This window comes from Ascaphus truei, chromosome 2 (assembly GCF_040206685.1).
Source record: "Ascaphus truei isolate aAscTru1 chromosome 2, aAscTru1.hap1, whole genome shotgun sequence".
Classification (NCBI taxonomy): Eukaryota; Metazoa; Chordata; class Amphibia; order Anura; family Ascaphidae; genus Ascaphus; species Ascaphus truei.
In genome coordinates this window covers 379,874,641-379,891,225 of record NC_134484.1, presented here as the reverse complement: position 1 = coordinate 379,891,225, position 16,585 = coordinate 379,874,641, and the positions used below count along the sequence as shown (strand labels likewise).

General features: G+C 39.7%; 1 protein-coding gene across 2 annotated transcripts in view; it reads right to left on the bottom strand.

Annotated features, from left to right (window-relative positions):
* RAPGEF5 (Rap guanine nucleotide exchange factor 5) overlaps nucleotides 1-16,585 on the bottom strand; it is a 264,461-nt gene that overhangs the window by 194,905 nt on the left and 52,971 nt on the right. For both annotated transcript variants that reach the window (XM_075587143.1, XM_075587142.1), the window contains exons 2-5: nucleotides 12,320-12,370; nucleotides 8,851-8,957; nucleotides 7,199-7,320; nucleotides 511-679 (exon numbers count right to left, since the gene is read on the bottom strand). In XM_075587143.1, the coding sequence (XP_075443258.1) occupies nucleotides 511-679; nucleotides 7,199-7,320; nucleotides 8,851-8,957; nucleotides 12,320-12,370 (449 nt within the window). The remainder of the gene's footprint in view (nucleotides 1-510; nucleotides 680-7,198; nucleotides 7,321-8,850; nucleotides 8,958-12,319; nucleotides 12,371-16,585) is intronic.

The following is a 16,585-nucleotide window of genomic DNA, read 5'->3' as shown; positions in this document are numbered from 1 at the left end:
TAATCTACTGTATTCAAATCAGTGACTAATACTGCTTTACATATATATTTATTTATTTTTACTGTGGTTCTTCATAGTGCTCTTTTTTCTGAGGTCATGTTTGACCATATTTCTTAGATATTCACACTGATACTTGGATTACCCACAGGGACTGAGAGAGAATATAATTCTTGTTTTCAGCCTGTCTACATCAGATTCCATGTTACTGTAGGATTCAGTACTCCGGGTTGGGTTTAGCTTTATCTGAAGGGACTTTTTATCTGGGACTGTGGGTTATTATGTGCAGTTTTTTTATGTAGGAACTATTTGTAATAAAACAAGCTTATTTAGAGTGCGCCCGTTTGAGAGAATCTATCCCTCTGTGTGGATATTAGGGTTTGTTTTATCATTATTTGATATATACTGTGGCCATTTTCCACCCAAATCAGTGTCCGTCTTATTTCGGTTTTGGGTAGAGTGGCTTAAGGAGCAGGAAAAAGAAAGGAATCTGACAGCCAAAAGAATACTTACACATCACAAATATCTGATGTTAATGGAGCAAGAGAAGCCAGTTGCTTTAAAAGTCGTACACCCATCTGCCATCCTTTGTGTCCTCCAAATTCACAAACTGTGTCACCGCATTCGTCAGAAGAAAACTGGTAGAATACATACGCATCCTGAAAACACAGCTGTTTGTCCACTGCATGGAAAAAAGAAACAGTTTCTAATTCTAATTCCCCAGTTACATCAATGCACATTTCTTGTGAAATTATTTTTCGGAAATGCTAATAGCTATAGTTTTAATTAACATAAAGAAAGTTATACAGTAATACATAAAGCCACTTTTCAGTACATGCTTCCTCCTTATTCAAGGAATACACAGAGAAGGGAAGACATGGCTGCCAGAGGGTGAAGGACATTTAACAATTCATTATTTTTACACAATCTGCAACTTTAAAAAAAATCAAAATAGGACTAGTTTCACTACTTTGGCACAATAATGGAGTAAGAAATACCTATATTTAATAAATATGTATTTATATTTTATGGGGAGGTATGGCAAAGAAACAGACGTCTGTGTGTGTGTATGATATATATATATATATATGTAAATACAACTGTATGCTCATCTGCATGTCTTAGGCAGGTCTGCAACCCCGCCTTTCCCCATTATCACCCAGCACACAGCACTTCCACTGCAGCAAGGGATTCTGGGAAATGACATGCAAATGAGCACACAGTGCCACTTTTTGCTTCAAAAACCATTTTTAACATGGTTCCCATAGGCTTAAGCTTGCTGCATGGTCACAGCTTTGAGCATAGCCAGGGTTAAGGTGCATACCCAGAAAACCACCCACAGACAGCTGTTTCGACCTTAATGGGTCTCATCAGTGGGGGGTTGATTAACTGGGTATGCAAAGAAGCTAAAGGACGGGCCAACCATAATACTGAGTTAAGTTATGGTGAGTAAAAAAAGTGACAAAAACCCTCCACAGCAAAGCAAATATGCAAATGTAAATACAACTGAATGCTCATCTGCATGGCTTAGGCAGGTCTGCAACCCCGTATATATACACATACAATGATTTAAACCGCTCCCAATTTAAAAAAACATCTCCAAGGTTTTTTTTATTATTATAACATTCAATGCTTTATTGCTAACGGACAGACACACACCCCTTCCCCCATCACTAATAATTTTACCATACCATGAAGGATCGAACCCATGACCCTTCATACCCTGGTAGCGATTCTCTAACTGCTACACCATAGGATTGGTGTGATGTCAATGACTGTATCAACAAACTTAACTTCTACTACACAGTACTGCCTTTCAGAGAGCTGCAGAGAGGAGAGAGCTGCAGAGAGGAGAGAGCTGCAGATGCCCGGTAAGTCCTCGCGCAGCGGTTATAAAGTGATCCCGGTTATAACGCGGTCTCATTATGTGGACCCCGAGCGTGTGTGTGCGCATGTGTGTAAAATACAGTATATTAACAGGCAATTTCCAAACAATAAAATCAATACAGTACATTAATCTCTATGGACTACAGGGAAATAAGAAGAACATTATATTTATCAATGTTAGTTAATACTGAAGTCTTTGACTCTGGGAAGAAACAGGTGGCCCTGCTTCTGATCTGTTGACATGGTCCTGGATTCAAGCTGCTTTGTTCCATTGGAATGAATAGCTGCATCTTCTGCTTAGGGTACCAACTCTTAGATCTTCTTTTTAGGGTAACTATTCCATGAACTTCTTTTCATGAGTTTTAAGGGTCAGTTTATATATTGTTTTCAAAACCGCTTTCTTAGGGGATAATTAATACACCGAAGTGGCCTGTCGGGCCATTTGACCAAAATCCCCATTGAAGTCAATAGGGATATTTGGACAAAAACATCCCTAACAGCTGCTTCAGTGTATACAGAATAAGGCGCGTGTTGCTGTTGCTATGGTCACTCCCCTTTTGGCCCAAACAAAATAAGTCCCAAATAGATTTATGATCCTTCTGTCAAATATCCTCAGTAGTGTTGGTAACAGCCGGATCCATCACAACCAAAATCAGCCTGACCCTACTTATATCTGGGATTCCGCTGTTCCCATGCTGTTTCTCTGTTTACTCTCCTGTTATAAACAATGCCTTAATCACAGGTGAATGTGGCCACCATAAACAGTGCTGCTTAGCCCAGCATTGTGTTTCCTTGTCTAACAGTCAAAGATTTAAGGACATAAATTATAATTGTTGATAAAATGCATTTCAATGCAGTACAATACATCCTATAACACTTCATTTTTACACTGCCCACCATGTGAATGTTTGTTTCCGGAGGTGAGAGAGGAAAGCATGAAACTCTCTTCACCAATGACATTAGGTGGAGTGAATTATTTATTACAAAGGAAGAAGAAACATTCTATGCTTCTCATCTCAGATAATTTCTAGGGAGTCTATAGCACGCATAGTAACGCTATAATAATTAAGTGCATTATATTTAAAATTAATGCAGACAAAATCCATGTAGAAAATGTGTTTGCTTTGCTAATGTGATAAATGCTCTTTTGACACCTTTAAAAAAAAAACAATTCTAAAGCTCTGCACAGGGACTGTAATCTCTCTCTATTGTGGTGTCACACACTCCAGATTTATCTGTATGTCATTTTCAGATATTTGAGGATAGAACAAAATAGCTGTAAATTCTTCTCTGTGAAATAATGTTTTTGATTCCATGTGTATAAGTTTTAAGTAACAAAAAGTGTGTGTGTGTGTGTCTGTCTGTGTGTGTGTGTGTGTGTGTGTGTGTGTGTGTGTGTGTGTGTGTGTGTGTGTGTGTGTGTGTGTGTGTGTGTGTGTGTGTGTGTGTGTGTGTGTGTGTGTGTGCGCGCCGAGCATGGGCATTTTAAGTGAAACTTTTGTCTTTTGTCCCTGTTTTGTCACAGAAATTGTATTTGTGATGGTGCTGTTTTTTTTATGAAAAATTATAATTGTTGATAAAATGCATTTCAATGCAGTACAATACATCCTATAACACTTCATTTTTACACTGCCCACCATGTGAATGTTTGTTTCCGGAGGTGAGAGAGGAAAGCATGAAACTCTCTTCACCAATGACATTAGGTGGAGTGAATTATTTATTACAAAGGAAGAAGAAACATTCTATGCTTCTCATCTCAGATAATTTCTAGGGAGTCTATAGCACGCATAGTAACGCTATAATAATTAAGTGCATTATATTTAAAATTAATGCAGACAAAATCCATGTAGAAAATGTGTTTGCTTTGCTAATGTGATAAATGCTCTTTTGACACCTTTAAAAAAAAAACAATTCTAAAGCTCTGCACAGGGACTGTAATCTCTCTATTGTGGTGTCACACACTCCAGATTTATCTGTATGTCATTTTCAGATATTTGAGGATAGAACAAAATAGCTGTAAATTCTTCTCTGTGAAATAATGTTTTTGATTCCATGTGTATAAGTTTTAAGTAACAAAAAGTGTGTGTGTGTCTGTCTGTCTGTCTGTCAGTCTGTGTGTGTGTGTGTGTGTGTGTGTGTGTGTGTGTGTGTGTGTGTGTGTGTGTGTGTGTGTGTGTGTGTGTGTGTGTGTGTGTGTGTGCGCGCCGAGCATGGGCATTTTAAGTGAAACTTTTGTCTTTTGTCCCTGTTTTGTCACAGAAATTGTATTTGTGATGGTGCTGTTTTTTTTATGAAAAATCAAAACACAATTTCAGTGACAAAACACAAAGAAGTTTCACTTGGAACACGCATGCTCTGCACATACACCCTTTTTTTAGCTATTAGCACATCTATATTTATACTAACTGTGAATTCCTTGTATGTGTGTGACTATGTGTGACTGTATGTGAATGTGTGACACTGTGAATATGTGCGATTCTGTGACTCTGTGGTTGATTCTGTGGGTGACTGACTGACTGGCTGGCTGGCTGACTGTGTGGGTGGCTGGCTGACTGTGTGGGTGGCTGGCTGACTGTGTGGGTGGCTGGCTGTGTGGGTGGCTGGCTGACTGTGTGGGTGGCTGGCTGACTAACTGTGTGGGAGACTTACTTTGTGGGTGGGTGGGTGACTGACTGTGTGGATGTGTGACTGAATGTGTGGGTGGGTGACTGACAGTGGGTGGATGTGTGACTGAATGTGTGGGCGGGTGACTGTGTGTGTGTATGACTGGGTGGGTGTATGGGAGAGTGCGTGTGTGTGGGCGGGTGACTCTGTATAGACGGTGCCCACCTGTGCAGCAGAGAGATTGGAATGGGTCCAGGCGGCAGATTCTGGGGTCTTGAGCAGTGCTCGCTGTGCATGGCACTGGCTGCGCCTAGACACAGCAACAACCGTGAACGCTGTATTGAGACTAATGGGTTCTGTGCATGTATGGTGCAGCCTGGAATGGCGTTTTTTGAGCATGCACTAGCGGCACGCGTGCGCCCATTAGGAACGTGACGTCACCCACGTTACGGTTTTTCGTTACAAAGTAAGCATTTTGTACAATGCAAACTCTGTAGGTGCCAGAAAAGAAGTTTCACTTCAAAAATGTTGACTATTTTGTAGAGCACCTTGCAAAGACATTGATTGCTCTTAAAAATTCTGAACAATGGGACGTTCTTCCAAGGCTTGTAAAGACACACATCACTAGCAGCGGCATAAGCACAAATACCCTCATTCATCTTTCATGCTTTTATCCCTGTAGAGGGAGAGTCGGTTGGCCCAGTATTAAAGGGGTTGCACCCCATATGGCCAACTCTGACCTCACCAGGGAGGCAAGGGGTTAACTGGACTGCGGTCCAGGAATGTGGCTTACACCTTGTCATGTCAGGAAACTGTTTGTTCCCCTGTTCCCATGTTTCACTATAATGTCAGTGTCTGCACCACAATGGGGATTTAGTGACAAACTGTGATTTATTTTACAGCGGAGAATTTTGTGTTAAAGTATGAAATGGTTTAAGTGGTATTTGTGTATCTCCGGTTCTGAAGGTCGCAGTAGGCTGAAACTTGGATCATATGATGTCCCAGTTCCGGCATTAAGATCTGGAAAGTTTGCACCCGCTGGACGTAATGGAACCGGATATTTTAATATGTCTGTGTTTTAACTTTAATATTGTATTCCAAGGCGGGGATAAAAACCCGCGCAGATTCCTTCACACAAAGGAATGCAAATGGTCAGGGGGGCGACCCAAAGTCTAGGAACCAAGTACTGATCAAAAGACTCTGCCACTCTAACTGTTTACCTGAGGGCGGAGAAGCATCAAACTGGAGTGGTTTGTAAGTGTTATATCTACACCTACAAACAATGAAGATCCTGCCAGATACTTCATCTGGTAGACTGGTCGTCGCCCCTGATTTAATTATGGGGCTACAGAAATAAGACCCTCAGAGTCCCAGTAAACATGGGCTAATTAGCTGGGGGGCATGGGTTAAACTGTGTTTCCACGTTAGGGATTGGATACAGATAATTGTTCACCAATAGTCTGTATTCAATGTTAAGAATAGGGTTACAAAGGTATATAAACTGTGTCAACCCTACAGTTTTTTTTTCTTATGATTTCACCTTGAATGTCACCGGATTGCTGGAGAATTGCTAGCTGATACTTCTCCATTCCCCAACCCTAAGTAAGTGTTACCTTCTTGCCTGTTAATTGTACTATATTGCTGTGTTCACCTTTTTAACGAATAAATATATTTTATTATATCTAAGCCTCGTTCAGTTCAACCCAGATATTTGGTGTTTGTTATATCTTGTCATAAGTTACCATGACAATCCATTCTCCCCATTAACAATGTCAAAAGATTTACACCTTTCTACACGTAATGTACAGGCATACCCCATTTTAAGGACACTCACTTTAAGTACAATCGCGAGTAAGGACATATTTTCTATAGCACCATACCCCCGTGTCCGTATGCTCGCTTAGCGAGTATGGACACTTATTCTGCCCTACAGACCACCGTAGTAATGACGCGCTGATTCCCCTCGCCCAAAAGGCAAACGGCAGCTCGCACATGCGCCTGTCAGCACGTCCTGAACAGCAATACCGTCTCCCTACCTGTACCGAAGCATCAATAAGTTGAAAAAAGTTAGTGCTTCACTTTAAGTACATTTTCGCTTTACATGCTCTGGACCCATTGCGTACGTTAATGCGGGGTATGCCTGTATTATATTTGTGCTAGGCTACATGGTTCTGCTATACATAATACAAGTCCCTCAAACCGTGAATAAGTTGACTACATTAACTAACAACTAAAATGAACATTGAGAATAATTTCCAAGTACAGACATGCTCTAGTATCTACTGTACATTGTAGAGCTGGACAGAGTAGGACATTATTTCTGCTTCACGTATTGCTAGGAAAAGGCATTGCTCAGTGACTGAAGACTCTGACTATAAACCTGCTTCGATTCCTGGTGTCAGCTGCTTATGACCTTGGGCAAGTCACTTTATCTCCCTGTGCCTCAGGCACCAAAATGATAGCTGTAAAATAATCTGGGCATGTACTGTGTCTGTAAAAATTCCTATTGTACTGCGCTGTAATTGTGAAGCACTTTGAGTGGATGAATAGCGCTATATGAAATAAATGATATTATTACATTGCAATTATACAAGAATAATAACAGATCTTACAAAAGGTGGACTTTCTACCTGGCTAAAGAGTTCATTCTACTATAGATCTGGTGCTTTGACCTAAAACACAGATTCTGTGATATTTTTATGAAACTGACCTGATAACAGAGTTCCGAGTTTCAGCAAGGTCTGCCAGATACCAGCTGCTGTATATCTGCACTGGACAAACGGACAATGCTGCAAAAGCCAGTCAACCAGCTCAGACCCCACACAACTTTTCCTGAGAAAGAAAATAAATATTAGGAAACATGAAACTAGCAAATAAGTCAAGACAAAAAAAACCAGACACATACGTGTTTGCATGTTTGGGCACTGATTACAAAAAGACACAACATATATGTGTAGAGATCCAGAACTAGCTGTAACATATTGTAATAATGAAGTCTCTATCTAGCAGATTGTTCCTAATGGACATTGTAAAGTGTATAAATGCTGCAATCGGAACCGATCGGTTTTTCCTTTTTGAATGTTTTAAAGGTTATATGAACTGTGAGATGGTAAAACAAATATCCAAATATAATATTTGGAATATTAATATGTCCAATGAAAAAGAAAGCATATGTTATCTACAGTTGTCAAAGTGCCTTGAATATGTAATATACAGAGGGTATGAAAAAGAAATGGTGAGCTTTTACAGTACTATAAACTTATCACACTGCTTTGCGAATAGCAGTAACTGGCAAAAAAACGTCGGGTTCGCCATTTTTGGGCCTATCGGATGACTTTTTTTCCCCACTGACTGTTTATTGGTGATAAATAGTCATTATAGCGCGATACTGCACTGTTATCACTGCTTTCTGAATATCACAGCAGGCAGTATCGCGCTATAAAGGCATTTATTGCACGTAAAACCACTTATCACTGCTTTGTGAATGAGCCCCTTTGTTATTATCTGTATACAACAAAAGACAACAAAACCCAATGCTACATCCAATGTGACAAAATACATAGTTAAATACTTCAATGTATCCTCATGAGAAAGGGTCATTTAGTTAAACCTTGTTATAAGCCTGCAGCCACGTCACGGCATGACCAGTATACAGGTCCTAACACTACCTGTGACAAAATTCTCAGTTACCTCTGCAGTGGAGGGAGAATGGCCTCAGTGAACCTGTCCTGCACAGGTATATGGAAAAACCGGCTACTTATAGTGTGGAGGGGTGAGTTGTGTTTATTATCTGTATAAATCACTTGTATTACCCTGCTCTTAACCACATTCAATGAAACAGTTAAAGCGAGAGGTCAAGTTGCAGTTCTTTTTAAAAAAAATTTTTTTATATAGGATTGAAGCAAGCGGTCTCCGGAGTTTAATTCATCTCAGCTCTACTTCCAGAGATACTTACCTCCGTATTGGGGTACCGGAAGCAGCTCCAGCTGGGCATTGTGTGCCTAACAAAATGGCGGCTTCAATGTCCCATGTCAAGCGGGTCAGTAGGAAGTCATGACACCATCCCTTGTGGTTTCCTATTGGCCCACCTGACCTGGACCTTTAAACAGCACAGAGATACCGGCGCCCCCTACGGAGGTATCTCTGGAAGTAGAGGGTCCACGGAGATGCGATTAACGGGGTGCAGCTCTGGAGACCCCCTGCTTCAAACCTATAACAAAAATAACAATAAAAAAAAGGAAGAAATGCAACCTGGACTGTGGCTTTAAATGCAAATAAAAGCATACTTCATGTTGTACCTGGAATGAGTGAAAATGTACTAGAAATGTGTGCAAAGTTTCTGTGCTGCATTAAGCTGCTTACCTGCAGATTCCAGTAAGATACATGCGATCCCTCATTAGATCAAGTGCTTGGTTTCTCACAGCATTTCTCAATGCTCTTCCAGCACAGGAAACACTCTCGCCGTGGAGCTACATGAAAGAAGAGAGAACAATACGATCGTTAACAGGTTGCGCTACCTACTTTTGTATTAGAATAAAGTTTAGATGAAGAGATTGTTCTATTTAAAAACTTTAATATACTAAAATGTCTCATCTTTTTTTCTTGTACCCTTGTTTTGATACTGTTGTATAAAGCTACCCAGTGATAGCAGCTCTAACCCTTATACCAGCAGTACCTGTATGTGCCTCCGTTACATTCTCCTTTGTTTACTTAATAAAGTGATATCACTCTGATGTACTGATAGACACCTCAGCATTCACTTAATAAGCCCTAAGCGACGTTAAAGCTTGACACTGGTCACACGCTCTGTCTTTACACCTCTGACTGAAACATCTCTCAAACCTTGTTGCTGGTGAAAATTGTGAACATATTCAGCTGTGTTTTATTTTGGACACAGTGTACGGACAGAAAATGATGTATTGCCCAGATTGTTTTTATCACTCATTTATAATGCAGCTCAGATCTCTGCTGTAACTATGGAGTCACCTCAGCATTCCTTCGCTCCTGACAAAAACAATAGATGTTGTACATTGTATATTAACTGAGTTCATATATATTACATTAAAAATAGTGGAGAAGGTTCTGACTGGTTTGCAAAAAACAATATGTGCTGCATTGCAGGACTGCACATTACACCCAGTCACTGACATAGAGGCAGCCATGCATTGCTCTGTAGCAAAGGGTTAAACCAGCAAACGCCTCCTTCCTGAAAACAGATTCCCCTATTTCATCTGCTTACTCCAGGGGTGGCCAATTTCAGTCCTCAAGGGCCACCAACAGGTTTTTAAGAATATCCCTACTTCAGCACAGGTGGCTCAATCAGTGGCTCAGTCAGAATGACTGCCAATGACATCCCTAATACACAGCCTAGTGGTGACCCTTGAAGACTGAAGTTGGCCACCCCGTGGCCTAGTCAGATGATATGTGCTTCTGCTCACCCCCTCACTTTCATCAAGATAGTTGTCCAACCAGTAATGTACTGCTCTACTGCCACATTAATATACTAATTCTACCATGCACAAATACAGCTGCAGAACATTCTCATTTTGTCAATGTTTACGCTTTACGCAGAATGCATACACTTTTCTTCCTTCAGAAATTCTGAGGTATGACACGATTTGTAATATTCTCGGCAAATGAAACTATTAAAAGTGCAATTGATACTTAAAAAGGTAAAACCAAACAAATAAAATGACAGGTTATAAATATTTTAACATTCATTTTTAATAGCTTAAATGGGGATACATGAGGGGATCCTTGATGGAGAAGGATTTAGGAGTGTTTATAGACAGCAGGCTTAGCAATAGTGCCCAAAGTCATGCAGTTGCTGCAAAGGCAAACAAGAGCTTATCTTGCATTAAACGGGCAATGGGTGGAAGGGAAGTAAACATAATTATGCCTCTTTATAAAGCATTAGTAGACAACACCTTTAATATGGAGTACAATTTTGGGCACCAGTCCTTAGAAAAGACATTATGGAACTGGAGAAAATGCAGAGAAGAGCCACCAAATTAATAAAGGGGATGTACAATCTAATTTATGAGGAGAGGCTAGCTAAATTAGATTTATTTATATTAAAAAAGAGGCGTCTAAGAGGTGATATAATAACTATATACAAATATATTCAGGGACAGTACAAGGAGCTTTCAAAAGAACTATTCATCCCACGGGCAGTACAAAGGACTCGGGGGCATCCCTTAAGGTTGTAGGAAAGGAGATTTCACCAGCAACAAAGGGAAGGGTTCTTTACAGTAAGGGCAGTTAAAATGTGGAATTCATTACCCATGGAGACTGTGATAGCAGATAGAATAGATTTGTTCAAAAAAAGGTTGGACTTGTTTTTTTTTTGTTTTTTTTAGAAAGGAAAGGTATACAGGGATATACCAAATAAGTAAACATGAGAAGGATGTTGATCCAGGGAGTAATCTGATTGTCAATTTTTGGAGCCAGGAAGGAATTTATGCTCCCCTTATGAGATATCATTAGATGATATGTCACTGGGGTTTTTTGTTTGCCTTCCTCTGGTTCAATATACTGTAAATAGGGATATAGGATAAAGTATCTGTTGTCTAAATTTAGCATACAGTAGGTTGAACTTGATGGTCATATGTCTTTTTTCAACCTCATCTACTATTTAACCATGTAACATGTTAATGTTGGTTAAAAATTATACATTCAAGTTAATGTTAGGGTAAATGTAACTGTTAGAGCTCTGTGGTTCTTAAAAATATATATATATGTGTTTTCAATTATTAAAAAGACTTTTCCAGAGTAATATTTCACCTCGCTTTAACCTATTAACCATATCACTGACATTTGTTCAATGTGTTCATATGTGAGTCTGTACTAAAGATGGGCGAATTTGGATCCGCGGCCGGACCGGCCGGTACCTTTGGTCTGCGGATTTCAGCGGATCAATGTCAAAAAAGGCGATTCACATTGTGTGTATTTATTATTATTATTATTATTACCAACATGGCCCACAGATTCTGCAACCTAGGGACGGATTTGTACAATCCCATCCACGGATTCAGCAAACCGTTGGCGGGTTCTTAAGAATTCGCCAACGGATCGCTGGATCCGTGAAATGGGATTCTACAAATCCGTCCACGGGTTGTATCCAATGGCGGATTTTGATGGAACTGCCCAAACCCATTGGCGGATTTTACACCGCAAAATTTATTTTGGGGGGGTAACAGCAGCGAAAATCTGGGAAACGCGTTTGGGCGGATTCGCCCATCTCTAGTTTGTACCTTTATAACCATCTGAGAAATATTCTCCCCTTATACACACACGTGACCAATCTCGCCGGATTGAGGTAGGGGATTATAATTTGCTCTGACTTCCTCTCTCACAGTTTGTTGAATAGCACGTGGATATTTCCTTTTGTGAGATTTTCTCATTTGCAGAAAAATTAGCTGAGAACATGCTTCCTCTTGACATTTTTCAACAGAAAACTATTACAAATATGTAGTTTACTCAACCATAATTAACCCTTCTTTGTATTTGCTGCTACATTCTCACCCTACAGTTCACGTGATCACCTTTATGACCCATAGCAAGATCACTATCGAATATATGAATTACGTGAAACATGTAACATGTGATCATTGTTATTATGCTTTTCAGTTAAGCTTTTTGGCCTACATGTGCCAAGCTGTTAAACAAATATTACATTATGAAAGACCCAATCGTAGAGTCTGAGTAGGTGTTTCATAACTAAGTGCTTTCACTGTTTTGCAAGTTCACTCAGTATATATTACATGATTGCACTGATCCTTTAACAACTACTGCTGTGTGCAAGGTAATTGTGAACATTACATAATAATACCTTGGTAGCCGAGTGATCCACATACGGGTTTGAAATTCTTTCTGACAGGATCTGAAAAAAAAATATGAACAATTGTTATAGCTTTTTTTTACATTGATAAAAGATAGAGCACAAGTGCACTAAATTCCCACTGTCCCATGAAACTACAAAATGCATAATTAATAACACATACGCAGAGACCTCATCACCTCACTTAACATGCCATTAACAACTCGTATCTGGATACAACTTTACAACTAGCCACCCTCCACAACGGTTTGGGGGTTTTACTTTTTGAGGACTAATCACAGGTATGCTTCCTACCCAAGTATTACTAAATACTAGCGTTCAACGGTACACCTGAGGACCTTCCTGTGACTACTTACCAGTCTGTCAGTATATAGGTGTGCCGAGTGCATTCAATTTGGGGACTTCACGGTGCCTCGTACTCCCTCTGGAGTCTGAGACATTTGCTTTTATTCTCACTTTAATGAATAACCCCATTTGAATTTGTTATTTAGTAGTGTTTGCGTAAAGTTAACCCAATGCATTCACTATGGATTTTAGCTGTTATCTCATTGACTTGGCTTTTCCCAAGACTATTCTGTCACATATATTTATGATGTGTACCTGATCAACATCTAATATAACATCATTTTCACAGCCTGGTACATCACCATATAATCACTTTGTTCTGAATTTACCTGCAGTTCCACTTTCAAACAAGACTACTTATTTAGCCAACACTTATACATACTGTACTAACAAATCGTTACAAGAGAAAAGCATTTTTTTTTTTGCTTGCATATTATACTTGTCATTTGTTCACACGTTATTCATGATCCAAGCACTATACAAATTGACTAATTAGCAAGATGTGGCAGTTAACACAAATGATGTGTAATCATCAGATTACATGGAGATACTGTAAAAACCATCAACCAGCTAGGCGTCTAAGAAGCTACACAATGCTTATCTCCAGATTGCTTGTTAAGCTCAGACACAAGTCCTGTTACCTTGGGGTAGAAGAAGCAGAATTATGTTATTTTTCACTTTTTCAGGTAAAAAGAAATCAATAACTTTGGAGCACAGTATTGAAGAGATCTTACTTTCTGGTCTATGTCCTTTGTAAACAGTGACTTGTCTGGGTGTTGCATCCGTTAAAAGCAGCAGTTCAAGCGGACAATTTTATTTTCCCCCCTTTAATATGTGCATCAATACAATCAAACACAATGAGATGTAATTAGCTAAGTTGCCGATCGATCCATCCATTATCCTGTGATCGATCAAGATTCGTAATGGAGGCTGTACGTGCAGCAGAAGAGGAGCAAAGATGCAAAGTTCTGTACAGAAGAGCATGTGACAAGGCAGTGTAGATACAATTGGGGCACTGCTAGAAAGAGGACAGGGCTCAAAAAGGGGTGTGCCAGAGCCTGTTTCAGAAGAGGAAGGGGATGTGACTTTGTAAATGGTTGCTATAGAAACAAAATATGCTTTGTACATTATAATACATAAAAAATGTAATTCAGAGCTGATTTTAAAAAAAATGCTACAAGTATTATCTCATAGTACAGAACTGATTTATTTAAAAAAAAACACATGTAGGATATTGCTTGGTCTGCAGCTTTAACACATAGGCAATAGGTATGTGGAGCTACAGCAATACATAAAAAAGTCTTTGAGTAAGTTTTAAGGAGTAAGGATCAAGCCGATATCAACTCTGCTGGTTCACAGGAATTTAGGAATTGAATTACATAAGTAACCGCATAGCCAAAACTATTCCTAATTCCACATAACCCAATATTAATTCATATATCCTAACTGTTGCAGGAAGAGTTTGCAGGGCCTCCTGAGCTACTGTGTGTATCCCTTATGTAAGCAGAAAAAATGCATAGATTAAATTATTTATTTTAAATATATGTAGCCAGGTCCCCTCTGGCTCTCCAGACCGGCGTTTTCACTCCCCTCTCCCTCCGCTCAGTAGCGGGGACCCCCGCGGCATGTCGGGGAGCTGCGGGGGCGATCGCGTCCCTGGGGACTCCCAGCGGTATCCGCAACAGGGTGCCGCCATGTTCAAAGTGCTCGTGCATGCACAAAGGCTCGCGGATACGCAGAACCGTTGCGGCAGGCATTTTGGTAAATGCAGATAGGCAGAGGAGGCGCTCCATAGTGCAGGGCTTCCCCAAAGTCGCGCATGCGCATTTGAGAGCAACAGCGGCTATTATAGAGTTGCGCATACGCAGTTGCGATCGCGCACGCGGCCCCAATGTTAAAGAGGTCCACAAGGGACTACATTACCCAGAAGCCTGACAGGTATTGCACCACATACAGAACACCTACAAGCTCATGACTTTGGGCACTATTGCTTTATCCTGCTGTCTAAAAGCACTCCTAAATACTTTTTCAGCAAATATTCCCCTCATTTATCCCCATTTCATTTGTACTGTAAGTCGCCTGTTTATTCTTGCTTCCCAAATGCATAACCTTATATTTATCTGTATTAACCCTCATCTGCCATTTACCTGCCCAAGTTTCCAGTGTCTCCAAGTCCTTCTGAAGAGAAATTACATCCTGCTCTGATTCTACTACCTTACACAATTTAGTGTCTAAAACCAGAGACAGAACATGAAACACAGACAGAGCTCAGTGCACATCCAGTGAAACTTATACACGGTACAGTGCCTAAATATATATGTATAGATATCTATTAAATAAAATGGTCTTTTAGTTTAACATAAATCTAATACAGATTGCTTTTCCTGGTAATGTACAGGTTAATAAGAGCTTCAATCAGACTTAGAACTATGCAACTAATTTTGACAGATTTATTATAAATCATTCTTCCTGGCAATGCACAGGTTATTAAGAATCTATATTAGTGTAGGGACCCTTGAAACGTGGTCTGCCGTGCAGTTGGCTCAAGGGCTTACAACACTTTGGCCAAAATGTTAAACTAAAAGACCATTTTATTTATTAGTTATCTATACATGTATATTTAGGCACTGTACCGTGTATGAGTTTTACTGGATGTGCACTGAGCTTTGTCTGTGTTTTATTTTATGTCTCTGGTTTTAAATATAGGTATTGCACCACACCTGGTAATGCATGTAGATTTCCCCACATGGTCCCTATCTGCGATTGGGGGAGGGAAGGGGGGGAGGGGGAGTGTGTTACATATACATAATAAACATTTTACATTTGAATTTTCATACACAGTATTTTGTTCAGTAGTTTAAAAGGCTCATCTTCAGGTACTGTCTGAAGGCAAATAGTGATTTGATAAAGACAACAGCGTTTGTTCTCCCAGATGCTCGTGGCTACTTGAATCCCCCCCCAACACAATAGCAAACACATTTGTAAGCTTAGGACCTTATACTATATCCATAAAGTGGATACAGAATAGGAATATAGAATAAGGATGGTCCAAACGGCGGCTCTGGTGGATATATAATTACCCTCTTAGTGTTGATGATGAATGTTTGCGCATCCCTGAGTGGACAAACAGCTATTGGCGCAAAGAAAAGGGGAAATAATAGAGAGTTAAAAAGAACAAGGCCAAACCCTGGTCACAGATAAAAGAAAGGTTAAGGATGGGAGAGAAACACAGGACTCAGAATGTGAGAGGACAGAATGTCAGAGTAAAATAATACATAACACGTAGCTTAAAATAAAGTTGTAATAGAAAAGGAAGGGTTGGTTTTGCCTTTTAGTGTTAATATTGTAGTCTAGTGGCCTGGTATGTTTGCATTTTTCTGTTGTTAGCAAAGCAGACTTCTATGAGATATCTATCTCTATACTGCTGGTTTATGCAAACATAGAAAAACACAATGCTCTTTTATTTTCAGAAAATGCCATTTTTTTCTGGGTAACACCCTAGTCAAACAACACATTCAGTGCAGTACTGGATACAAGGACATATTTTAAGCATAGATATAATAGAAAAATATTAAAGTCCACGCTGATAATCTTTTTTTTACGTGAAAGGTCTCTTCATGTCCTTTCCAAAGAAGCCTTTATATTTAAAATCTGATGCTTTGTTTTGGAGACATCGGCATTTAAAATATTAAGTGTACGGGAGGTTAAAATGAAGCTGTACAGTTACTCTGGTAACCTCCGAAGCTGCAGCAGAACCTGCTCGAGGGGGCAAGATAATATACGAGTTACACTCAGAATTGCATCTTTAAACGTTTACACCATGCAATAATTAGAGTGTACGTGTGTTTCAAACATCACTGCCTCATTTTGATTAAATTAAAAGAGTGAATTTTTGCATTAGAATTTAGCAGA